Source organism: Gallus gallus, chromosome 2 (genome assembly GCF_016699485.2).
Source record: "Gallus gallus isolate bGalGal1 chromosome 2, bGalGal1.mat.broiler.GRCg7b, whole genome shotgun sequence".
NCBI classification, from domain to species: domain Eukaryota; kingdom Metazoa; phylum Chordata; class Aves; order Galliformes; family Phasianidae; genus Gallus; species Gallus gallus.
The window spans coordinates 98,009,211-98,036,421 of NC_052533.1; the positions used below are offsets into that span (position 1 = coordinate 98,009,211).

Below are 27,211 nucleotides of genomic sequence, written 5' to 3' on the forward strand. Positions count from 1 at the left end.
TACTGGGCTTATTCATTTCTTTCTTATTTGCTAAGTCAGTACCAGCAGTGCTATCTCTTGCCCCCCAAATCATGCTGTACTGTCAAACAGGAAGAAACGTGATGTTCATTTTCCTCAAGGGCATCTCTTAGGCATGTGAGCTGACTTCCTTATTGATTGCCACTTGTCAATATGTAATCGCAAGCCGAGCAATTGCCTCTCTCATAGTCTGCCACAGAGCATTCCCCCAGAGCTCTCTGCTTGTTGGAGGGGAATAGGGATTCGGTTCCGAGGTATTTATCCTCTTATTTCAACACGTATTTAACTATAGTAAAGGGAACAGAAATGACATTGACTAAAGTAAAATAAATGGGCATTGAATGGGTTTCAGGGGATGTGTGGTTTTGTTTCCTAAAAGACCCAGAGTGTGGCAATGAGAAAGGTTGAGGTTTTCGTCATAAATTAGGTGTGTCTTAAAGAAAGGTTCAAAGGTGGTCAGAAAGATCAGGCTTGGCTTCGCCAGGAGCTTTTGAGAAACAAGGTCAGCGCCTTTGGCAGAAAGTCTATTTGTCTGCTGTACTTCAGGGAGTCTCAGGGATAAAATGGTTTCTGATCAGAGTAATTCAACAGCCAGGAAAAGATATAAAAACCCAAATCCTTCCCAAGATGATACATTTTTAATTCCTAACCAGAAGCCTCAAAATTCTTTCCCACACCCCGGCGCTTGACTTTTGTGCACTGAATAATGACATCTTATTAAACACTTGTTAATTGCAGTGACGCTGAATGCAAGTTAGTACAGGTCGATTGCACTGCCAGTTCTGCCAGCGTGTTGTCCCCAAGCTTTCACAACCACCGTGTTACAAAACAATTCGAATAACACTTCCGCACTTTATCTGTTGAAAACACACCACTATGAATCCTAATGCGACGCGCATGCCCTCATATTTCTGCAGAACACGTTGCCATGATAAGCGGTCATACAAACCAATCTGTATCGGGACACAATCGGTAGTATCAGAATTATGCAAATACAGACATTTTGCAGCAAGGATTCTTCTTGCAGTGCTTAATGCAGAGAGGAGGAAACCATCTGAGATCGATTTTTCAGACAAGGTGCGTTACGCTGCATTGTGCTATGACTTATTGCTTCTCAACCTGATAAATGAGGTCAACAATTGATTTTACAGTTTTTACCGAAGAGTTTTACTTTGGGACAGCGAGAGAGCAACTATGCTCTATGTTCAAACAGTAAAATCGGCACTGGCACAGATGCTAAATAGATCTAATCCAAAGCAGATCTTATTAATGGCCAAGAACACCATCACACATCAGTGCATCCCGTTGTGGAAGCTGAGTCCTCAGGGAGCAACCTACACCAATTAGCGGAGGCATTGGCACAGACACTTCCAGCCACTCCGTCCTCCCCATACGTGTCTCAATGCTTTTGAGAAAATTACTCTGTAGCCTCGTGTGAAACAGCATCAAGGAGGGGAAGAAAACTCTTGCAGCTTTCTGTTTTCCTTTCAGAGAAAAAGAGAGGTTTCACAATCTGCTCGCAGCCTAAACACTCTTACAGCTTAGTTGAGGGGGCGGAAGCATGAAGGAGATACACAGACTATTTCATCAGATTTTCTGTCCTCGTTTCAGAAGAGCGCTCAAGAGATCACAGCAGGGCGTCCTACGATGCTCTGCAGAAAGACTGAAGCTGTATTAGGGAAGTTTTTGAAGCCCATAACATCAAATGATTTTCCCTAAGTACCCAGGGACACAATCTTCAGTCTTCAAAAGGGAAGCAGAGGGGGTTTATTTCCCAACCAATTGTGCTGCTCCCCTCTTACGGCAAAATAAAGCTGCAAATTAACACGAGGCGCTACAAGGACACGCTTCCAGGCTACGTGAAACATCTCACTGATAATGCCAAGACGTGGATGTCAAAGGGCACAGCTCTTCACACCGAAAGGAAAAACAGTACTCACTTCTGACTCGCCAACACACTGAGAATAGTTGCAAGGGGCTTCTTAGGCTCTCCTTGAATTATGTACAGAATCCCAGCATGGCTGAGGCAGGCAGGGCCTTCCGGGTCCCCCAGTCCCAGCCCCGCTGCAGCAGGGCCACCCAGAGCAGGGTGCTCAGGCCCACGGCCAGGTGGCTTCCGGAGACCTCCAAGGAGGAGATCCCACAGCCTCTGGGCAGCCTGTGCCAGTGCTCCGTCACCTGCACAGCACAGCAGTGCTCCTGGTGTTCAGAGGGAACCTCCCGTGCTCCAGTTTGTGCCTCTTGCCCTGGCACCGGGTACAACTGGAAGGAGTCTGGCTCCATTCTCCTTGTGCTCTCCCTTCAAGTATTTATACACACTGATGAAATCCCTTTGAGCCTCCCCTTCTTCTAGCTGAGCAACCTAGCTCCCTCAGCCTTTCATAGAATCATAGAATCATCAAGGTTGGAAAAGACTCACGGGATCACGCAGTCCAACCATCCACCCATCACCAATAGTTCTCATTAAACCATGTTTTACCTCACAGCAGAGGCGTTCCTTCATCCTCATGGCCCTACACTGGACTTCTTCAAGTAAGCCCACAGCTCTCTTGTACTGGGTGACCCAACACTGGAGCCAGTACTTCAGGTGCGGCCTCACCGGTGCTGTGTAGAGAAGGATCACTTCTGAGCTGCTGGCAATGCTCCGACGCAGCAAAGAATACCGCCATCCTTCTTAGCAGCAAGGCCATGCTGCTGGCTCCTGTTCAGCTTGGCATCCGTGCCACCTTTTCCACTTTACGTTTAAGGATCTGACTTAAATTTTTATTTTTGAATAGCTGGAAATAAATACATCATTCTTCAATGTGATTATGAAAGCTTTCAAGTGGTAAACAGATCCTGCTGGGTATCTTCAAGTAGGAAGTAAACTCCCAGAGACCCCTCTGAAATGCTGGTTTCTCCTTACATAGATAAAGGGTGGTTTTGGTCACCCGGTAGGATTTGGTCACCATGTTCCCATCAGATGTGTCATTCACAGGGTTTCTAACTGCACTTCTCATGCGTTGGTGTGAATTTATTACGATCATTGGAAACGCTCTACCCCAGAATGCCATTTTTCCTTACAGATAACAATGTAAAAGATATATTTGTATTCAGAGTCCTCATTATGGTGGCAATAACTTTGAAGCTCTGAATTGGGTCACACAACAAAATCATAGTGAGTGTACAAACCCCTTGAAACAATAGCGCTGGGAAGCACTACATACTACAACCTTTTGAAGGGAGTGTTAAATCTTAACCCTTAAGGACAAACTCAAGAGTCATAAATATAAGACATGAAATGTATTATCATAAATAAAAAGGTACAGAATAGAAAATGCCACATGAGCCACACGCGTTATGGTTACTATTAAAGCGCGTGGTACGTCCAAGGTCACTTGTTCCCAGCAACCACTGTTCCATGTTTCCCCACTGGGACAAACCACTCTTCTAATGGGTTAATTCAAACAACTTCCAGCAAAGGGATGCTCACACTTTCTGTTTTTTTTTCTAAGTCCACCTGCACTTTGGGATCCTTCCGGAATGCATTCAGCTCTGCTGAGAGACCAGCTGTGCATATTTCGAGCAGCATTCTTTTAAATCCCAGTTAGACAACACACAGACTGGAAACAACCATTTTTTGAGGGCAAATAATGAGAAAAACAATGGGGCCTCTTTTGTTCTGCTTTATTGAAACCAGGCATCCTCGAATCAGAGGCATTTAAAACATTTATTAGCGCTAATCGTTGTAGGTTAAATAAAACATAGAAAGTACATCTTAGGGCAAAAATATTATTAGGTATGATACAATTAATACGTAAAACGGAAGGTAAAGTATTAACAGATTGCAGCATCCCATACATGAAGCAAGTGGGTCCAGCCCAATCAAAGCCCTTACATAAACAAAACAGAGGAAGAGTACTTGGAAAGTGATTTTAAACTGACAATTCACCACTGACTCTGGCTTAAATAGTTAAGGGTAGGATAGTAAACTACATCATCGCTGTACTGAAAAGGTCTGAGTGTAGACCGAATGCTCTCGTTACAACCTAATAACGTATACCACCATGTGCCATGAAGGGTTACTGAGGAGACAAGGGACAATAGGCAGCTTTCCTAGTTATTAATATATACCCATGGCATGTTATAGCACTTCAGATAGACCTGCTGTACCATGAATAAAAATAATCAGATTTCTTTCAGTGTAACTTTAACACTTCCAAGTGCCAAATCTTGGATAATAATGACCTCTTCTATATTTCTCAGCTGCGAGACCAACTCTTCCACAATATGCCATTTTCATGCATAAGAATGGCGAGTCAACGATTGTACCTACGTGCATCTCCATCTTCTTGCTACCCTCAGCCCGCAGCTGTAACTTCATAAAGGTGAAATGACCATAAACAAAAAATGTACTTACAGAATACAATGTTCAGTATATGAGACCCAGCCATAGTGAAAAAATACACTACTTGTCAGCGTAACAATAAAAAACCGTACGTATATACACACTCAAACGCAGAGCTTACATGAAAACGAGTTCCTTCATCATCTTTTTTTTTTTTTTTTTTTTTAATTATTTTTTTTTCCAACTAGCTCACGACGAGCTGGAAAAGTGAGTCACCTGCAGCTGGAGGGTCACAGCCGTGAGTCACGGTGCAAACAGACTCCACCAAGCACAGCTGGCACTGCAGCGTGCCCCAGTCCTGCTGCCAGCTCGCTTGAGACAAGCAGTCTCCGACAGAGCCAGCACCAGCTGGCCAACGAGGAACTGCACACTGTTCTTATCACTGTTGGGAGAGCAGAGCAGCGACAGAGTTAAGTGTTCCCGTACAGTCACGTAGCTTTCAACCGGCCATTAACCAGTAGGGAATTACGATCGCTGCTGAAAGTTTTGACTCAGAGATTGTTTGCTTCTCTGTCGTTTTTCTGGCTGTTTATGAAGGGTGGTGGTTCTTATTTTCCAAACAACAAAGGCAGCAAAAGAAAGCAAAAATTCTGTGTGTGAAGATCACTATTTCTTAAACCAACCATTCCCCCACTGGAAGAGGCAGGCTAAGGCTGTACTTCAGCTTTGACAAACGGCAGATAACCAACATCATCACTGAAGGCTGGCCCTATCTTAAAAGTAAACACAAGCTACTACACAGCACCGTGCCTTGCTATTTTTACACGTGAGACTCCAGAGTTCTCTGGAGAACCCAATAACCCAAGATGGAGAACCCAATATGGAGAAACATAACCCAAGGGGAGCTCAAGGCCAGGTTGGACGGGGCCCTGGGCAGCTGAGCTGGTGGATGGCAGCCCTGCTCATGGCAGGAGGTGGGCTGGGTGGGCTCTGAGGTCTCTTCCAACCCAAACTTTTCTGTGACTCCAAGATTCAATGAATTTATTCAAGCAAGTAAAAGAAGAAGGTGACTGAGATTTGGCCCACCTAATGCAAAAATACCTTTGAGCCCACTTTGCTAGCATTTGAATTCTAAAATCTGCCAGAAATCCATTGTAATGATTTCCAATTTTACACTATGTAAAGGTGTAACTCAAAAACATGTTCTGAATCACAAGCAGCTCACTGGCAGCTGTGAGAACTGGTTGGTCAAGACAATATCTGTCCCATACAGATCCGCATGAAAGGCCAGTTCTAGCAGAAACTGAGATTATACAAAGCCCTTGCCATCTCAAGTAGGGCTTAATGAGATTGGAGACATCACGTTATGAAGACAGATACCATACAGATCTATACCATACAGATCTATGAAAAGTTAAAAATCAGTTAGGCATAACTACTATACATTGAGCTAAATGTTGTGTTAAAACATGTGGGTTCCACCTCACCTTGTTTTCTTGCTAGCAGGCCTAGCCTTTCACAGATGGGCCACAGATCCCAACAACACCATTAATCTGTGTTGGTGATCAGTTCCTATTAATTTAGGTCACAGTAACCTCTCCTGCCCTCCTGTAGTTGCCTGGGCTCCCCAGGCAGACTCGCTTACGCTGGAATGGGATGTAAGGAAACGCTCTATTCTGCTTTATTAAATCCCAGCCTTTAAGCCAAAATCATTTTTGAATGGAACAGTGGTTCTTCCAGCAGCCTCATGGAGATGTCCTGGATGGTCCTTAAAGGAGCCTTACCAACTATCAACTGTGATAACTGCTGAATTTTCATGTGAACAATGATGGGTTATCAGTAGAACAGTTGCTGCAATTAAGCAGTGGCATGGATCAGCACAGGTGACAAAACTGAAAGGTCACCCTAACTGTCCTTTCTGGTGGGAGCTCTTGTGTACGTGCTCACAAATTATCATATGTGAGTGCTTTCAAAAGAATCCAAAACATCAGAGAGGATATTAGGTGAAAAAAACAGTGTAGTTTAGGTTCTTTGATAAGATGAGGTGGGAAACATCCCAGCTGATCTTAACTATTTAAGCCATCCAAAGAAAAGGAAAGAATCCCTTTCAGTAGACCCGGCCCTGGTTCAAGCACTAATAACTAGTACCATTTTATCAAAGCAACCACACAACCTAGCAAGAAAGTCTGGATTTATGCACAAACACTGAAGCCCAGCTCTAGCCTGCCTGTTTGTGATTTAGAGCAGTAAGTTACTTTCCTCTTTATTTTTCATAAGGCCCCCAGAAAAGGTGTGGTGAGGACAATTTTCCCAATAAGAGAACAAATCAATGCTGGACTATGAACTCACCCTAGTTTAGATTTCCAGCTGAACCGATGAAAAAGCAAAATCAATCACATCTATCCATAAGAGATGGAAGTGAAGAACACAATTTTACATTATTTCTAGTTCATTGCCACCCATGGGATTTATCTTTCTACACTGTGCTGCAAATAAGCTTCAAAGGCATCATGCTGTAGTTCCTCCATATTGCATCCCCATGTTGCTGAAGAGACTATTCCACAAAGGAAGAGAATTGCACTTGTAAGGAAATGCTCTATGTTGCTTTATTAGATTCCAGCCTTTAAGCCCAAGCCATTTTTGCACAGAACTGCCATTCTTCCAACAACCTTGCGGAGATGACTTGGAGCGAGCCAGGGAAGGGGTCCTCCTGACCCACTGGGGCACTCCCTTTTAGAAATAGAAGTGGGATTGTTAAGCTGAGAGATCTTTATCCTGGGACACAGACCTGGAGGAAACTTGGTAAGTAATAGAGATTAAGCCGGTATTTGTGTTTTTAACAATTTCAGCAATTAATGAAGCGTATTGCCCTGGAAATCATTTCAGGCAAAGTGCAGCTGCTGCTACTTCAGTTCTTTCCGGAGCAGTGGGAACTGTGTGGGGTCCCAGCAGCCTCCTTCCTGACAATTCCTTCTTTCACATGCACAGCTCCTCCTGACACAGATGTTGACTTGCATCCTGAACAAACTGCACTTGCTCATCCCTTTTTCTAGTTAGCAAATTCAGTTCAATTCTTGCTGGTATTTACTGAAAGCATAAGATGAAGCTACAGATCTAGAAAATATAGAACAAGGCAGAGAAACTGAGCCAAAACTCAGGTTTCATGGGTTTTCACACCCTGTTGTTACACAGAAAACTCTAAAAACACGCCAAGTCCGCTTTGCAATGTAAAAAGGGACTTTTTTTTGGTAGCAAATCTAGAATTTATATAAAAGGTTCTTTTTATTAGAAAAGGACAGTCATCAGCTGAAACAGAGGATCAGAATACTCCGACGTTGTAATTTTGACGGGATATTAGAGAGGGATTTTGTAAAACCCACTTGGAAAATCATTTGAAGTAAAGCTTTCCGCTTCTGGTCCTTGTGTTATTATTCACGGGAAGTACTGAAATTACTGCTTTCAAGATAAGGAGCCACATCACTGAGATCACGAAGTCCTTTCTCCATGAAAGAGTAAATGGTGCCGTTTTTCAAGTAAATCTCAAAAGATCAAGTTGGGTCAGCAGCACCGCCTACCCGTCTGTGAAGTCTGCCTTCCAAGTTTGATTGCTCCATTGTTACCGTTTTCATGAGGATCTAAGGGTGGAATTTGCTGACCTGAAATACATGAGGAGACACAGTTAATTCAATTTTCCCAATGCGGTAACAACACGGGCGGATAATAGTTACGGGGATTTAGCTTGCGTAACAGCTACGTCTGTAAAATTTAACCAGAAAAGAAGCATCTTTGCACCTTAGATCTTTTTCCCTTGCATCCTGCTTATGCAAGAAGAGTGCTTTCATACACACACACGTCTATCAAGAAAGTATTAAGGACAGTAAAATTACTATACATGCATTTCAAAAGCAGATATCTTACTGAGAGCTTAAACACTAAGATGCAGAAAATTCTCAGCTTTCTCCTAGTTGCACTCAAATGCGAATGGCACTGGTTTAATGAGATCTTGACATTCCTCAATTTGCATGGCATTCAGTCGTTGTACACCAGAGCTCTACAAAGCACTGTAATTACACACATGCTGCCTGCACTTGGAAAAGAAAAACAAATCTGTTCTTTTCGCTGCATTTCTCCATCCTTTGAGGGCTACCTATGTCTCCACAGTTGACGACACTCGTTAATTAACAGCATTCCTCCCCAACTCTCCTGACTTCTTCATTTTATGGGATGATTATTTTAAGCAACTGAAAGACTGTCAGCCAGAGCTCCGTCCCTGGGGAAGAAAGCACTGCTTCTCACCTCTCCCTCGTGTGCCCCTTCGATAATGCTCCATCCTTGGTCTTACTGGCTTAACTACTCATGGACATCAAAACATATGCTCAATCATTAGAATTATATGAAGGAAAACAAGATCCTCCCAGATCCAGTCTACGCTTAGTCTCTCGTCAGGCCTGGCTTTTCAATTCCTCTCACACTGTGATCTGTTTTTTCAGTATCTTAGAGAGCTTGCAGTCATGGTAACTTACTTTCTCACTGCCTTGTGGACCTACTGTATGTTTTTTCCCCCTGAAGCTGAGTCTACTTTCTATGAACAACTCCTGTTTTTACTATTACCTGTATTAAATAATGAGTCAAAATGTTTAACATTTGCTACATGCCGCTTTCAGCAACACTGATCATAATTCAGGTCAATCTCAAGAGTTCAGATTTCTCCATACTCTGCCATGTTTATACACAGCTGCCTCCTCCCGATTGCTCCATAATTACGTTTGTATGCTGAAATTTGGGTCCTGCAAAAAACCCGAGGGCGGTGAATTAAAAGCACTCAGGTAGAATCCAATCCCAACGAAATCAAACAGCAAAATTTCATTTGTAAGACTTGCCCATAAATAACCTTTGGTCAAATCCACCAAATTCTCACTTATCCTACTCCATTGTTTCTGAACAGGTGTATTATACCACAAAAGTGTGACTCTTGAAGCAGATAATCTTGGATGTCCATACAACTGAATGGGAGGGCAAACATTTGCCATACTAATAAGCAAAAGTACTTGGTCCCAAACAGAGAGAAACAGGCATATTGAGGGTTTAAGCATGTCTAAGCACTAACATTACAGTGCTGCACTCGCACTCATTTTAGGTCCCTAAAATAGCAGCTTTACACCCTGCTTACAAACATGAAGTGTCACCAGAATACAAGTGCCCTTCTAAAGTAAAATAAAAAGCAGAATGGGTGGTCAGAGACACTACATGCATCAGTTCTATCCGTTCTGTTTGAGACAGAGTCCACTAATTCTTAAAAAGCTCTGTAAAATATGGGGAATGTGTCATCTGTAAGATGTTTTCCACAGAGGTAACGCTATCATTTTAGAAATGCACTTACCATTTTTAAAGTGGTGTGACCTCAGTGCCAGCAAAAAATAAAACTTTGGCCATTTGTCTCTGAGCACAGTGTAGCTAAAAAGAGTTAGGATCTACGGACATGGTTTCCATACGAAACCATTAAGCAAATAGCGCCTAAACAATGTGTTCTTCTAATGGCAAGTTTAGAAGAGGAAAGGTTGCACAGGCAAACTAGCTTAACCTTTATTTTAAAAGCTCACATCGAACCTCTATTTGTTTCTCATTCAACATTTCACAATTCTTATGAGCTCTGAGTCTCTCCAATAACTCTGATGTGTATGCAAAGGACGAGGTAAGCTCGTAAGAAGTAAGATATTGCAGGTTTCAAGGTCGGAGAGCACTCTGCCCAGTTCAGAACAGGACACCATACAGGTAGTTAAGAATCAACTTGGTTCATTTCAGTTCTCAGAATGATAAAGAAAAAGCAAAGCAAACATAACAACTACAAAGAATGAAGAGAAAAATCTCTAGACACAGTGTTTGCTGATTCATTATTCCACCTTTGATCTTAAGTACTGTTTGTCATTAACCAGTCATGTTTTCTGTTGTTTGGTTAATCCCCCCTGAATTCAACAACACAAGAAAATACAGTTTTAAACAGCTTAAAAGTTTACAAAAGTTCAAGACTTTTTCTTTAATAGGTGAGTTTTTTCTTACTATTTCTCCTGACATCAGATTTAAGTCACCGAGTGAAACCATTTTAATCCTAGTAACAGGATTTATCCCTGCTGAGGGAACTTGTACCACCTGATGTGCAGCCAATGGGTAACTCTACTGTAACATAAAAACTCACGTAACTCTCACTACAGAGCAATGGATCTAGGTCATAAGAAAATAACTACAGCTGTCTCACAACCACATTGCAACAGGAGAAGGTTCGAGCACCAACAGCACACCAAGAATTAGGAGAAAAATGCTGAGCCTTCATCTGTATCTGGTGCTTGTGAAACAGCTCAATCACTATTGCTAAAAGGACTGTGATCATCTTAACGTGTAATTCAGCTATTAACAAATATAGCATCTATATTGCTGACATCAATGCAATCCAGCTGGCACTGAGTCAGAACCAAAAGAGGTCACAAAATGAATCAACTTTAGAAAGTGTATATTCATTTGAGAAGTATTTTTCACGGTCATATGTGGCCTCTACTCCAGAGGAATAAAAGGCACTGACATATGAGATAACCTATAGCATTGTTAAGTCATGCTATTTTTTTCAGGCAGTTGTCATCAGGTAGGAGCAGCAGTGCCCCAACACTCAGCCCAACAGTTCTCCTGCTTAAAAAAAATAATGAGATTATGACAATTCCTCTTCAGATCAAAGACTGCTGGGTTAAGAAGGAGTTGGCTCAAAAATTCCACAGAGGCAGAAGAGTTCTCTTGCTTAAACTAGACTAAGAATGTGGAAAATGCATTCTATCTGTACAGAGCAGGATAGACACAGCCACCTTGCTATTTGACAAAAGCATACTGAGAATGTGCTTTACGATTCCAGACAAAGTGGTTCATCACATGGAGAAAAAACAGACATGCATGCACTAATCTGAGAACCATGGAGCTGAACTGGGGAAATGCAAAATTTAAGGTTATATTATTAAATCATCCTGTTAGAGAAGGTGTAAAGCTCCATATGGTTCCCATCGCTGACATTTCCATGGAGCAAAGTCTATGGACATCAATTTAAAGTCAGATCGTTACACCTGCATTAATCATCTAATTATATATTTTGCATTAATTTCAGCAATGTTTCATGTATTTTATGCAACAAAACTGTTCGTAAACATTCACCTCTACGCATCTGTGTGGCAGTGCTGGGCTCCTCCACGAGCTCATTCCAGTAAGCACATAATGGTGTGTAAAATAAACATCACAAGAGATTGCTCAAAGGTAGGATTACAGAAATGTCAATGTTCTGAAGTGAACCTTGCAGGTGAACAGGTAGGAAGCATTAGAGCCATCACACCTCCCACTTTCTGGCATGCTTGAGTTGGGCTGAGGCAGCCCAGAATGAAGGTCAGGGTCTTCACGATGCTTGGCTGAGTTCCAGCTCCTGCTATTAAATCTGAGATCTGTAATGCTAAGAGTTTAATTGGCGCTCCGGGAATTGTGGTTCAGAGAGAGCCAAAGGCAAACGGATTGAGAAATGAGAGGGAAGGAGGGACAAGAGGTAAACAAAATAGGAAGGGAGAAAAAGAAAACTGGAGCAGGAAGCAAGAGAGACAAGAGGGGCCGGGTGACAGCTCTGCAAACAGAGCTGACAAGAGGCAGACGGGGATTGCTCTGTCGCAGCTGGAAGCCTGATGCATCATCACAGTAACAAAATCTGCTCTCTTTGTTCCTTTTTGAACGCGATGCTCCAGTTGTAAGCGTTGAACAGATTGTCATTTAGTGTGTACAGCAGAAAGGGAAATGGATGCCATCAGCCTTAGCTAGCACAGGCAAGTGATGAAATTCAAGTCCAAAAGGAATGCAGTGTTATTACCTGAGAAAACTACCATTCTGCTATGGGTAAGGGGCAAGACATCATCTTGTCCCACCAGGGCTTCCTGTGCATTTCTCCCATCTATTCTCTTTCTGGAAATTGGTTACAGCTTAAAGAGAAAGGGGAAATTTTCACTGGGATGTGAAATCCATCTCGCTTGGCTACAAAGCAGCGGCCACAGCTTTCTGACAACACATTGCCGAGAAGAGCTGGACTGCATCTAGCAGCAGTGCAGCAGTTAGGCAATGGCCAGAATCCCTTCCTAAAAATGCTAGCTGTATTACAGCAAGGTAAGCCTGCAAAGTGTTGCTTTCTGTAACCCACATGAAGCACAGGATGAAGCAGGCACATCTTACTCATCATGCTGGGCCTTTGCATACATGACCTCTTGTGCACCTGTAGGGCTTCGGACAGTCACACTTCTTATCTCCCCAAATCCTTTCATCCTCTGAAGTCAGTTTCACCGGTATTTTAGAATTTCCTTATATCTCCAAGGTGGGTTATAAAGTTTGGCCCAGTTGATCTCTTTTCCTTTTCCTCTCCATACTTGCAGTGAAGCAGAATTCCCCCACCTGACAGCTGGCTGCTGTTTACTTCATGTATTAAATTTTCCACGCAAGGTGACACATATTTATGATAAAAGGATATTGCATAATTAAACAGTTACGTTGCAATTTTAGTACTTCTAGCATCTCCAATAACAAGAAAAATCCTTCAAGCAAAAGCACACAATTGCAACATTGACGTTTTTGCTGAGTGAGACAGCAATATGACAACACTTTGCCCACGTAATCAAAACACACAGAAAAATGACCAATCTTAAGTGTGCCCAAGTAAATAACAGAATGCCTAAATGGCTTTGATTACTCAGAGCTCCAATCTTGATCGGAGGTAATTAACACTGAGCTGTTCTGGTTCACTGCCTGGTTCATGTAGAAGAGCTCTCCTACTGCTGGAGGAAAACCACAACCTCACAAATTTAGAGTAGTCCAAGTGTGAGTACATTTTGCTTCCCTGATTAAAAATTAGAAAGCAAGATGACAAATAATCCTTGAAAAAAGCAAGCATAGAGTGTAAAGACTATCATTTCAAATGTAGGTAAGTTAGGACAGTGTTTTTCCATTTTATTCAGAACATTAATACCCTCACCTCCCCTCCCCCCCCCCCCCCCAAAAAAAATCAGGTATGAGGTTGGGCTCATAGCAAATCACATACCAGAAGTGGTGCATGAATTACCTTGCAGCGTAAGTGTACTTGATCTGCTTAAGATGTCTGTTCTAGATCTCTCTAAAGTAGCTCACAGATCTGTGCAAATCTCTGCAAATCAGCAGATAACGGGACAAAAACCACACAAAGCTCTGAAATTGTCCACCTGCAATTCCATCCATGGTGAGGCCATTTGAGTTCAGGGCAAACATGGAGTGTCTGCAGGAGGGGATCCACGCTGTGCCACAGACAGACATCTCACACACTCCTCTGCATTTTGTTGAATAGATAACTGGATAAACTGTAAAGCCTGGAAGTTTTTTGTTTGGGTTTTAATCTCCCAGTACTTCTAGGAAATGAATATTTGGGTTACATTAAATATTCAGTATACCTGCTGCTGGCAAGGCATCAGAAAGTCAATAGCTTAATATATTTGTAACTGAGCATTTACCACATGAAAGCTTGTATCTGGAGACAGAAACTCCCCGCTCTAATTAGCGAGCCTAGTCTAGGAAGAGCTTTCCTATACAGATTGTTAAACATGAGCCTGCCTCATTCTCTTGGTAGCAGCATCAGTAAGGCCAAATGCTGTAACAGCTCTTCACAAGCTCTCTGCAGAGTGACTCTGATTATCATTCCTCAACACCTTTCTTGCCCTTCACAGAAAATGCAGAAATACTTCAACCTCAGTCCCCCCGGTAGCACAGGAGCCTCCAGTATTTGCCAGGCTTCAAGAAACAACGTGCATTCAGCATTTATTTGTTGTCTAAGTGCATGTTTATTACATATTTCACTTGGTAGGCATACTCCAGCTGCCTATTGCCCCATACCTGCTTACCTTTGGACCTGCAGAGGGCTGTTAACCCAGAAGGCACGGCCTCGGCTCTGTGTGTGGTAGAGGTTGGCTTTGTGCAATCTTCTGCTTCCTATCTGGGGCACCTTGGTGCTCAGATAACAGGCAGTATGCACACACCAAAGAGAAACAGCTGGGCGTGTACAAGACTCAAATAATGTAACTGAGGCTTATTTTATTTGTTAAATGAGAGGGTGTCTGAGAATTACGAGGGCGTGATTGCTACTAAATTACAGTACACCTGGGGAAGCTGGTTTAGTTAAAACCAGATGCATTAGCTGCCTTCACAGGCACAATCAGCGGTCAGAGTATTAAAACCCCATACACAGAAGAGACAACACAGACCTGGCACGACTCAAGGCACATTCACAACTTTACCAATATTTTTTAATGCATTCCTGGCATTTTTGCTGTTGCTGGAGTCTGTACCAGGGACAAGCAACCAGAAGCTGCTGAGGCTACAATTCTCCTCCTAAGGCTGGGAACAAAAAAGACTAACAACATTTGCTTGCATAGACACTTATCTATTAATAAAAGTAACAAACCCAACAGAACTACAAGAATGCATGGAAAAAAACCCCCACCACACTACATCTCAAGCCTTTTTGTTGTAAGAAAACCTTTCAAAGAGATGTTTGAAAGAATTTAGTCAGCTGTAGTAATGACATTCTCTTCTTGTTTACAGAGAAACAAGCAGCCACGTGACATTTTACAACCAAGCCTTCAGCCAGGCGTTGCTAAATGTGATGAGGTTAAGTTGCCTGGCTTGCCATTGGAAATCAGAGGTACAACACACAGCCCAGAGCTGCACTCTGCTATGCAGTTGAGTGAGAAGTCTCCAGCACAGAGGACGTTGGCTTTGCTGACTCTTTCCTCAGTCTGCATCCCCAGCTTTATTTGCCTGAGTACACAGCCTCCAAAGTCCCTGTCCTGACAGACTGTCCCAGGTGTCAAAAATCAACTTTTACACATTCTAGTCTTTCACACCCTGTGTTTGATCAGGAAGAATTAAGGACAATTTCTGTTGAAGCTGTGTCACTAAGACATACCTCAGAGGTATCAAATTCTCAAATCCTAAGAGATTAATGAAGAAACACTTAAAAAAAAAATAACCAAGACAATAACTACAGAAATTAAGTGATCTATCTATAACCTCTATGATTTTGTCAAGACTGATCTGGATGCCAGCCAAACTAGCCAGTTTTCATCTTATTTTCCACCTTCTCTAGGTCATTATTTTGGTTGGACTAGATGATCCGAGCGCTGCTTTCCAACCTTAACAACTCTATTATATAGTTTTTCCCCGTTATGCTATTCTGCCCCATTCACAGTATTTTCCCTAGAAAAGAAACAGCTGTCAGCCATTCTAGGAAGAAGAAATTATTAGCATATCACAGATTTCTGGGGTTGGAAGGGACCTTTAGAGATCATCCAGTCCAACCCCCAAAGTCCTTGGAAAATAAAAGCAGATGCTAACAGGAGGTAACTTTTTAGATAAGACATTATACTGCAGTCTACTCTTTCTGTGCTCTGCAACTGTTTCAAGAAGATTTTTAAATGGAGGAGCTCTCCACACACAATGGAATCTCCTCTTAAATGTAGGCTGCAAAATAGGCAATACATAAAGAGAGTCTACCTACAAAAGCCACTGTAAGCACAGCTGCCTCTTTGCTAAGAGGCTGGGGAGCTGCACCCTGACCTTCTGCAGGAAGACAATGAGAAAGGCACAAGCTCCCAGGTAATGTGAAAACAGAACCAAAGCACAACCTATATGACACTACATGAATAAAATTGTCAGCAGGGTTGAAGATGTGGCCACCGGGAGACTTCATATACAGGAAACAGAAATGCTGACATGCAATTTTTGGGCCAAAGTCAGATTATCTTGGAAGTTGCAGCCTGCTCACTGCAGCCCTAAATATTGAAGTGGTATAACAGATCAGAAAAATATCCATACCCTTTTCCCAATCTTCATTATAGTAAGCCATTCTCTCGCTAGTTAAGTACTTTTCACGTGGTTTTCACTGCATTTCTGTAAACACATACTATTAAATCTTTCCTTTCTCTCCTTTGAGCACTTGATAAGGTCATGAGTACATTCACTGAGACCTACTATTTCTATATATAGAAATAATTGCCTGTAGTATTAAGTGCACTTGCCTGCTTATCTAGTTCATACTAAATTCAATTTAGCTGATTTTCCTCATCTAATATATCCATTATTAGGGGCAGAGCATGCTGCCAGATGCAGTGCTGCCTATCAAAGACAAAAACTAATTAGCTAATTATGTGGCAAGGATGAGTTCCTCCGCTAGAACATTCACAACCATCAGACACAGGCAATCAAGTAGACTATCTCAGGGAAGAACTGCTTCCTCCAGACAGCCATGTTACACATCCATACTTTTTAGAAGGAGGTAAGAGAAAGATAGCGTACTCTAGGAATACCAGATCCCAATAACTGTTTCAAATACAACCCAAACAAGCAAAGCAATACTTGAGCAGGCTGCGTCTCTGGCAAAATACAGTAGATAATGCAAGCTGATTATGATTGTGAGGAGCATTAGATGTCATCTACCTTGACTTTAGCAAGGCTTTCAACATTTTATCCTACAGCATGCCAATACACTCAGGTTGGGATGTTATAAGCCCAGACAGGCAGATTACTAACTGCATGAAAAGTCATCAGACTTGAAGGCTGCTGTTTAACAGTATCTATCCACCCATAAGCCAGTTTCAAGTGGAATAATTCAGGTATCTAGTATAACATTTTACCAGCAGCCTGAAGGAGGAGAAAAAGATACGCATGCACTTCAAGCCTGCAAATGACACCAAGCTCAGAAGTGCAGTCAGTACACTCAAAGGCAGGGCTGCTGTTCAGGCGGTGTTAGGCTGGAGGGAGGAGTGAGCTAACAGTAAGTAGTCTTATGTGATTCAGAAATGACAAATGCCAAGTCCTGCAAGTGGGGAGGAAGAGCCACTGGCTACCAGACAGGTTAAGGACTGGCTGTCCAGGGAAATGTTCTTCCTTAAAGGACATGAGGGCATGCAGTATGCTGAACGCAAGCCCGCTCTGCACCCTAGCAGCAAAAATGGCCAACAGCATCCCAAGCCATACCAACAACAGTCAAGCCAATACATCATGTCAAGCAGTTAGCTCCTTCCAGATAGTATAATGCCTGTTAAGTAACACATCCAGTTGGCAGCACCATGATTCAAAGAAAAATGTTGACTGACTGGCGTGGCAGTAGCCATTAACTGAATCACGGAAAGTTCTGACTTGATATGGAGTTGAGAGGGGAGAGGAGGACATGCCACTGGGTATTTAAGTACTCAGCTGCCTGGAGAGGCTTTGGAACCTCTATTCTTGGGCCCAGCTGAAAAAAGATCCTAGCAACCTCGTCTGAATTCATTAGCAGGCCCACTCTGAGCAAGACAATGGGCTGAAGGTCTTCCAAGGTACCTTCCAACCCACAAGGCCCTGTGATTCTCCCCCACTTTCAGCCAGAGATCAAAAGTGGAATACCTAGAACAAAAACTTAACAAGACATTTTTCTGATCCTTGTAAGGAATGTCAGTCTCATCTTGGAGATCTGGAGAGAAAAGACTGTTTCTAAATGCATTCCACTGCAGTGACTATTTTCTACTTATCGTAGACCTCCAGGCACATTTAACGCTTAAGCTTTTATCAACATGATGATAAAATCAACATTATCTCCTCTACAGCAGACTTGGTCTGAAACAGAAGATATGATCCCAGTTCAGGATTTAGACACAGATTTAAAAAGGAAGAGGCTTACCCTGTATCTACTATATGTACTGTATTTTGCTCTAGAATATTCAAAGTCACTCTTAGTTTACATCTGTATAAACAGCAGTCACAGTACTGGCCCAGTGCATTTCTTGATATCCATGGTAAATAATCTTTTAGACCCAAAACAGACAACTATTTTCAGAAGCCCTCTAAACAATTACTGTATATATTGATTTATTTTTAGCAATTTGTTTGCAAGTTAATTTACTTACTTATTCCTTGAAAGAGTTCTTCAATGTTAACAGCATTCTTTGCACTGGTTTCAACAACAATTGCACCTATAGATTCTGCATATTCTTTGGCATCCTTCATAGGTACCTCCCTAAAAAAAAAAATAGACAAAAGCAATTTATCAAAAAATAATTTAATTTTTAGAAAATTATATTAGTTTCCAAGTTGTATTTGCTCAAGTGTTTATCTCAGAATGAATAAAATGTGTCAATAAGTAATGGTTTCCGCTTTCACCTTGGCCCACATTGGTAACAACTAAATAAATCAAGATAGCTAGATCCAAGGTGTGAAAGGCCTTTATGGACTTTACAAAATAATTTGTGTCAAAGAGCCCTGGGTTTCTTTTTCCTGAGCATGTCATGTAGTTATCTCAGGAAGGTAATCAGTTCCATGTTCAAATTTTTATTCAAATTACCCATTTTGATCATGTACTCAATTCCTTTCAAGATCTCATAGCAGTGAGTTCTTACAAACAAGATTATTGCATCAGTACTGTGGGTTAAAAGTGCATCAAATATCTCCAGGCACAGTTATTCCTCATCATCTTCCAAAAACAGCTTCACTTCCATGCTCTTTTTAATTTCTCAAACATACTTGATATGATTATGATTCACATCTCAGGTTGTCACAGATGCCTGCCTACCTGAACTTTCCCTAACAGAAAGGCACTTAAGAAGTGTTGCAGCTGAACGCCATCCGTCCCTACAATCCATACGTTAAATAAGCTTGAAGGTTCCTACAGTGAAGCGTTGAAATCTCAAAGCACGCCTTAGTCAGACAAGCATTACTGTTTTCTTTTTCCCTGCCAAGGAAGTGTTGTCATCTTCTTGTTTTGTCAGTTAATCAAACTTAAAACGTCAGAGTTCCACCAGTGACTGACTTGCAGATTTACTGACCTGCTGTTGAATTCATGCCTGGAAAAAAGTGAGTTAATTTGAATGGCAATCACACTCGTTTGTCCTTTAAACTTGACCTTGATAAGTACTGAGCACTAGAGAAAGACCTACAACTCTGATGGACCAGGCAGCAAGCAGCACCGCCCTCACTGAGCACTCAGACAATGTAGCGTATGGCTGCTGTGAAAGAAAACAGTAATAGCTATGAAAGAAAACAGTATTAGCATCATAGGTCTAAGTGCCCGAAATGCGTAAGAAAGTAATATGGACTCTGAAAGAAATATGAAAGCCATTGATTTCAGATGCATTGTCAAGAACTACTTAAGAATATAGTACACTAATAGGAAAGAAACCAATCTGGTGTGTTTGGTGCCATGTCACCAAAGTGGCACCATCCTAAAATCACTGGTAAGATGTCCTTATTTTGCAGCCACCACTTCATATGTGAATAGTTGGTAAATGCAGTTTACAGTACACAAGAAGTCTCCACTTCAGACACACAGCAAGCTCCGTGCTGACTCTATATCTGCTTGAGCCAGCTGGCAAAGCTAATTCTTACTGTGTCCTTTATTGTCTGCAACCACTGCTCTTCCTATCTTTGAGCAACAGCTCAGAAAGTGAATGTTGACACATGAACGCATGCTGAAACACCAGGCTGCCAGTATTATTTTTCTTCCAGTTGTTCCATATGTCAAATGGTGTGTGTTTTGTGTGGCTTTACTGCTGCCTGCTGCATACCCAGAGTTTGCTTCAACACCTTCACCACACCACAGGGATGTATTAATCCAGAGACTCCTAGTGCAATTTCTTCCTAGTATGAGTGCCTCAGTCCTTAACAGAAGGTACCTACATGGGAACGCAGCAGTGTAATTTCTTAGTTTAGAGAAGTATATTATTTTAAATAATTCAGGTCTACTACTCACAGGAAAGACAGAGAGGCAGAATAATTGCCTGATTTATTACAAATGGTTTCAAAAAAGTTAAACTTCAATAACAGTATCTGGATCCAGAGCTTGTTTCCATGACTCACTTTTTATTATTTGACTTTCTATTGCAAAAGGCACAGTGAGGGGAATGCTGCCTTCCCTAATTCTGAAATGGCACCTTGGCCTTTATTATGAAAGGTACTACACCTGTGGATGGCCATGGAAATACTAAAAAAAATATGGGACTTAACCACACCGAGGGCAGAATTTTAGAATGTAGAATCATATAACACAGTCTTGTAATTTGGATGAGAAAGCAAACTTAATTTCAGGAAAAATTAAAACAGCAGCAAGGAAGTTCCATCTCTTGTTAGCCCTCTCTTCAGGCTGGATGTTAGGAAATACAGCTTTCCCAAAAGAGCAGTCAGGTGCTGAAATGGGCTGCCCAGGGAGGTGGTGTAAACATTCCTTGAACACCTCCAGGTTTAGACATTTTGTTGAGGGACACGGTTTCGTGAGTACTATCGGTGATGGTTGGACTGGATGATCTTGTAGGTCTTTTCCAACCTTGGTGGTTCTATGATTCTATGATGAAATTTCTAAAGCAAGTCTATGAACTTCCAAGGACATGGGCAGTAAGCATGCCACCCATGCTGGAACTGCTGCATACAACAAGCGGAGTTAGCACAGCCTGGATGTCACTACGGCTGAGATTCTACTCCATCCAAAAGAAAAAGCACAAATGCTCAAATTCTAAACTATTGATAAATACAATTAAACTGAGGTGAAGAAGGCAAGAAGCATCAGTGTTCATAAAGTGCTGTTCCAGAGATAGAGGGAAAGTCAGAAGGATACTTATTTTGAAATATGTCAATTATTTTACCCTATGCTCTCTCCAACACATTCTATTGATTCAATTCTCACTGAGATATCCTAAATAGCTACTGAATTAAAAAAAAAATATATTCCAGGTGGGCAGAGTGAAGACCAAAGCAGGATATTCAGCTGAATTCCCTAAGTAAGGACCCAGGCCTTTCCCATGAGCATGATTTGTTAGGAAGGAGCACCATATTTTTCACAGAAGTAAACACTACTGTAATAACTACTGACTTCTGTAATGCTCAAAAGATATTTTCAACTCTTACAACATTTTATTCAGTTCTCAACTCTCATCTTTGAAACTTTTTCCATGGCCTATCAGAAGGAAGATTACTGTAACTTAAAAGCATACCAAATTTTGAATAGTACTATACTTAACAGTAATTATAACAAAAGATAGAGATTTATACTAATATAATTGTTTGTCTAGCAATAAAAAAAATCCTTCAGTGTGGGGGACGAGATTTACTCCAGTAGCATGCCAAGAACTGCTGATAACCTATTAACAACACTGAGAAAAGCAGCACGGCTCCTGAATGACCCAAATCCATCTGGCAGATCACACAGCTTTTAGGCTCTAAATGAGGAGGGTAATGTGGTCAATAATTATGAGAAACAGCGACAGGCTTTTGCCGGAGGAAAAGAATGATTTCTTATTGTTCCCATTTGTCCCTCCTTAAACTGTCTCCTACAGTCATAGAGATGGCAAAAGAAAATGAGCTGGAAGCTGGTCAGCCTGTCCTCTTCTGTTTCATTGAGGACAATGAGCACCATGCAAGCACCAAGACATTGTGCGCGTGGAAGAACCGCAGTGGCCAAACAGGCCACAGATTAGGTGATCAGCTGAGGAAAAACTTGGCAGGAAAAGTCACAGTCACTCCATGAGGAACCACAGTATTCTCACAACATTTCTGCAATGCACATTTTTCCTCATGTTCCCACGTTATCCTGTTTTGAGAGGAACGTATTCTAAACCTTACTGCCATGGCAATTGCTACCAAAAGGGAGGGACTGGGCAGTTGTGGATGTATTTGCAATTAGTGCCATTTGTGATTACCTCTAAACTTACTATTCTTGATATTTTTTCACTCCAGTGATTCAGCAGCTAGAGGGTGTAGATTCCACAAATACAGAAGGACAGTAAACAAGGAGTTAAAGTGCCTAATTCAAGCTGAGCTGCTTCTGGTGAGGTTGCACATTAGTAGGAACACTGGTGTTTTTGTGAAAAGACTTGATACAGTTGACCAAGACAATACGCTACCATGCAACAAAGCAAACTGGTTACCTGAAGGAAGAAACTGCAATCAAAGTCACCACAATCAAAGCAAGAGCAAAAATGGATGCATTACCTGATATCAGAAAGATCACATTTGTTTCCAGCGATGGCCATTACAATGTTTTCTGGACCATGTTCTTTTAGCTCTTTCACCCATTTCTTCAAAGTATGAAATGAATCCTAAGTCAAAGAAATGATAAAAGCCTAGTTGCCATTGATGTATCTACTGATCTCTTTTTCAAGTCAGAGGAATACAGCTTTGGCAGTATTAATACAATAATAACTTCATAGATCATAAGGTCAAAAGAAGGCTGCTGGATCTAGATGGTCTGCTTTTTAAACTTCAGGTCATAAGACTGCCCCAAATTAATTCTTGCTTGAATTTGCTCTTTTTTCTCCCTCCCACCCCTCCAAGTAGTACTGAATGGTTTCCTTGAATATTCATTGATGAAGAAACTGCCACAGCTCTTTTTTTTTTTTTTAAGTTTATTAAGGATCTGATTTCCTTCATTTTTAATGTAAGCTTCATTTGTCTCATTTCAACTTCTGCCTCAGCTTGTCTCAATCACTGTCGTGTTTTCAGTACTGTCCAGGAAAGCTTTCAGAGACCCTTTCCGCCCTTCACCCACCCACACCTCTACATTTCCAAATCTGTGACCTGGTAAACCCCAAATTAGTCATTAGTAATCCTAAGAGACAGGTGACCATTTAGCTGTTCGTTGTTTTTTTTTTCCCCCCTCCAAGTACAAAATTCACTTTCTGATTCCACCTACTTCTCAGTAGCAAGTTTTCCTATTTCAGCTCTCTAATGAACTAATAGCATTAAAATCACTTTTGTTCCTAGAGATATTAATTTTAATGCATGGTTGAAATTATTACTGAAATCCTAAACTGAGATTCTAGGTATATTAAAAATCATTTGCCCCCAGTAGATGCGCACATATAAGTTCTCTCTAAACCAGTGAGGGCTGTATGAACACCTCTGCAGGGAGAGAACCGTCAGTCATTTGGGAAAAACCACCTGTTGTACTCTGAGAATACTGAGCATCAAGAAGTGAAATACACATCGCCTTTGCACTCCTATTTTCCCCTCTTCAGTTTGTGAGCTGTTCCACATATATTTGGAAAAAGGCTGACAAAACCAAGCTCTATCCTTACAACACATTGCAAAATCAACCATCAGACGTAAATTACAAATAAGCATCAGTCAAGTGTAATTCATTTTTCATCTTTTCTTGGCAAATTAGCGAAGGGGAGAAGTGCCACTGTGCTACAGTAGCCACCATTCTCAGCCATAGGTGATGAGAGGGAATAGTATCACAGGGTATCTCCCCATCTAAGCAGACAGGGAAGTATAACTTCTACAACATGCAGCCTCCAACCTTTCATCTGGACAAAGTCTAAACATCACAGAAGAAGTTGGTATTTATTTCTTCAGGTAGGCAGACACATCAATCCAGACCTGCATAAACTGCAGAAGCATATAAACCCTGCTGGCATTAACATATAATTACTTCTCAAGTTGTGAGTTTCATCCCAAACTTGAGCTGCCCAAGTAGAGAAGTCACCATAGGCAAAAACCATGCCGGAAGTCTTACCTGTTTGGTGATATCATAAACTATCACGGCTGCTGCTGAACCTCTGTAGTACATTGGAGCCAAGGAGTGAAACTGTTAAAATATACCCACCAAAAAAAAAAGAATAAAACACCATGAATAAATCAGAATTATCACTCTGTCAAGTCACAAAGACGTCATGGCTGGACTGTGGACTTTCATCCACTACAGTCCAGGCCTCTGTAGCGATTGTCAGTCTCTAGCTTCCCTTAAATCCCACCAAATTCATGAGTCAGTCCTCCTTTTTCTCCTGATGTTCTTCATCCTGCTGGATTTACGTGAACAGCACTGTAGGCTCTATGCACCTTTTCCATTACAGAGCACAGACTCAGGAGAAGCTTAGACATGAAGACCCCCTACTTTTGCAGGCCTCACCTGACAGCACACACATCCTGTACACTGGCAAGGCCCAATGTTTTGCTTTCAAGTTTTAACAGACTAAATTCAGCTTGGGGTTGAGGTTTACAATAACACTGCAAAATCAGATAAATGACTTGTTGGAAAACTATGAGCACCAGCCATGCTTAGTTATCCCATCCTGTAACAGTCTGAAAAACATGGGTTCTCGTTATTTGAAGCTGATGTTACTCCTCAGCTTTTTGTTTCAAGTCAGACATCCTTTCAAAAAAAAAAGCAATAAATATTATTGTAACAGCTTGCCAATGAATAGTGTAATTTTCATAATTGACCATGACTAAGCAGCTGATATAGAATTCCAGCTTATAATTACACAGAGAAAGGAAGTCAAGAAGTTTAACTGCTGATGCACGTAGGGCTATTCTTAAGTAAAGCAAAAATAAGGCATCTCAGAAAACACACTTCAGCTCACAGAGCTATACTGAAGATTTTTGTGTGTAAAGAAAGGGATGTGTAGAAGCCACATTCAAAACTACAGCCAGTAGCTGAGGCCAGCTCCTAAATCAGCTGGGTTATTAGGGCAGGGTATGCCTTCCAGTGCTCCAGGCTGAGCACTTAGACCCACGCAGCCAAGGAGCACAGGCTCCATGTTTCATGCTGTTTCACACACAACAGAAGCAGCAAGTTATTTGTAAGAATCTGAGACCAGGTCATTTGCCAGTGTGTAAGCTGTTCACACACCACACTCCCAGCCCAAGGTCAGTGCCTTCCCTTACCAAGAGAAAGGACGTGAGCACAGCAAGTGTGACAGATGGCCAAGGGCTGAAATGCACTGGGGAGCAATGCAGGTGGAATCATTCATTAATAGTGGAAAAGAGCAGGAAAGGGGTCTGAGGAGAGAAGAGAGGATCCATCAAGAAGCCAGGTCTGAAGGAAAGGGATCAGCCAGGATCCTGAGGGAGTTGGGTAGATGCCTATCTGCTGGGCTTTTAAACTGTAGCATCACTCCTTGCAAACTTAATGCAGTAGGTGCTTTCCAGAATTTTTAAACCTCCAGATCACTACAGAAATCTCCAGTGCGTTGTACTGAAGTTCCCCGGAAATTAGGGAGCTTAACTGTGGGAGTTAAATCTCATCTTCCACTGCACATACATGCTCATCCCAACCTGTAAACTTCTGGAGAAAAAAAAAATGACATATTTCCAACACACACAGATGTGGTTTTAATCTAGGTGACAAGGTATTCACAAATTTACAGAGGGCTCTCAGAGAGCAGCAGTCACACTTTGCAGGAGCCAGGCAGTTAAGTTCCCATGCTTCAGATTCCTCCAACACTGGCCCAGAAGGTACACGTGGGGAAGCTGCACTACTTCTTGGGAATTTCAGCCCATTTTCTTTTGAACAGGTGACAGGAACACTTCTCGTAATAGCTGTTTCACTGAAGAATATGACCAGTGTTAGTCCCAGAAATGTAAAAAAAACCAAGCAAAAAAGCAGGCATCTTTCACTGGATTCTGGACAAGTACATTTTAAAGGGAACCAGGATGCAACCTAGCAATTTTTTCAGTAGGATTAAGTTTTAGCTGGGTTCCTAGACCAGTTTGTTGTGCATCAGGTAAACCCCAGGCTGAACCAAAAGGAAGGGCAGAAAAGCATGGCAGAGGAAGAACAGGAGCACTAGATGCCAGACCAACACTGGTTTAGGCCATACTCAAGTAGTTCTACGCTTGCAAAACTGCTTTGTGCACACCTGTCTGTGGGTATAGTCTATTTCCACAATCAGATTTACTTTTTTTCCCTCCTCCTATAATATAGGATCATATGAAGGTTGGAAAAGATCACTAAGATCATTTAGTCCAACCACTGACCCACACCCCTAATATAATAAGGTAAAAAGCAGAAACAAGAAAGACCTCTTTTGAAACCTTTTGGGATATTAATTAATCACTTAACAGCGTGTTGCATTCCAGTAGCAGCAAGACCAGATTAAGTCAGCTGAGCCCTTCCTTGTGTCAAGAAACAGAAACTGGCACACAGAGGTGCTGCACACAGAAGGAATACAGTTCCTCTGCTGTTTAAGACAAAGTAATCTGTTCAAGTATTCCAGCTCTTTATAAGCTCGCAAAGAGGGTGGGCAAGACACCAGCATAGGAGTTCAGAAAGGCAACTGCCTGTGATAGGCCCTGAGGTTCAGCATAGTTGTTGGTAAAGGTGTGACTTCCCTGCTCTACAGTGCTGAAAATCTATTTACTTGCTCTGCTGGCAGGACAGTTATTTCCTCTTTCATTATTTTACAGTAATAGAATCATAGAATGGCCTGGGTTGAAAAGGATCACAACGATCATCTAGTTTCAACCCTGCACATAGCAGGTCACCAACCAGCAGACCAGGCTGCCCAGAGCCACATCCAGCCTGGCCTTGAATGCCTCCAGAGATGGGGCATCCACAAACTCTTTGGGCAACCTGTTCCAGTGTATCACTACCCTCTGTGTGAAAAACTTCTTCCTAATATCTAACCTAAACCTCGCCTCTCTCACTTTAAAACCATTTCCCTTTGTCCTATCACTATCCACCCTCATAAACAGCCATTCCCCCTCCTGTTTATATGCTCCCTTCAAGTACTGGAAGGCCGCAATGAGGTCTCCCTAGAGCCTTCTCTTCTCCAAGCTAAACAAGCCCAGTTCCCTCAACCTTTCTTCATAGGAGAGGTGCTTCAGCCCCCTGATCATCTTAGTGGCCCTAATAGTTTAGCTATAAGGCATTTTAAGAAGCGAAAATAGAAAATATATCATCCATATTTGGACAGTTTTTTTAATATTACAATCAATTTCATCCAGGCTGAAGGTTCATATTCCTATTTGGGTAAACTTGACACTCAGGATCTCATATTTTACATTGGAGAAAGCGACCAAAAATGGTATTTCAATGCA

The 27,211-nt window shown here is 41.8% G+C and overlaps 1 protein-coding gene across 3 annotated transcripts in view; it reads right to left on the reverse strand.

The window, feature by feature from the left end:
* Nucleotides 1-3,669: 3,669 nt before the first annotated feature.
* The window catches only part of RAB31 (RAB31, member RAS oncogene family), a 59,719-nt gene continuing 36,177 nt past the window's right edge, over nucleotides 3,670-27,211 (reverse strand). For all 3 annotated transcript variants that reach the window (XM_015282510.4, XM_015282509.4, XM_025147867.2), the window contains exons 4-7: nucleotides 23,907-23,978; nucleotides 22,382-22,488; nucleotides 18,313-18,422; nucleotides 3,670-8,001 (exon numbers count right to left, since the gene is read on the reverse strand). In XM_015282510.4, coding sequence (XP_015137996.1) covers nucleotides 7,904-8,001; nucleotides 18,313-18,422; nucleotides 22,382-22,488; nucleotides 23,907-23,978 — 387 coding nt within the window. In that variant the 3' untranslated portion in view covers nucleotides 3,670-7,903. The remainder of the gene's footprint in view (nucleotides 8,002-18,312; nucleotides 18,423-22,381; nucleotides 22,489-23,906; nucleotides 23,979-27,211) is intronic.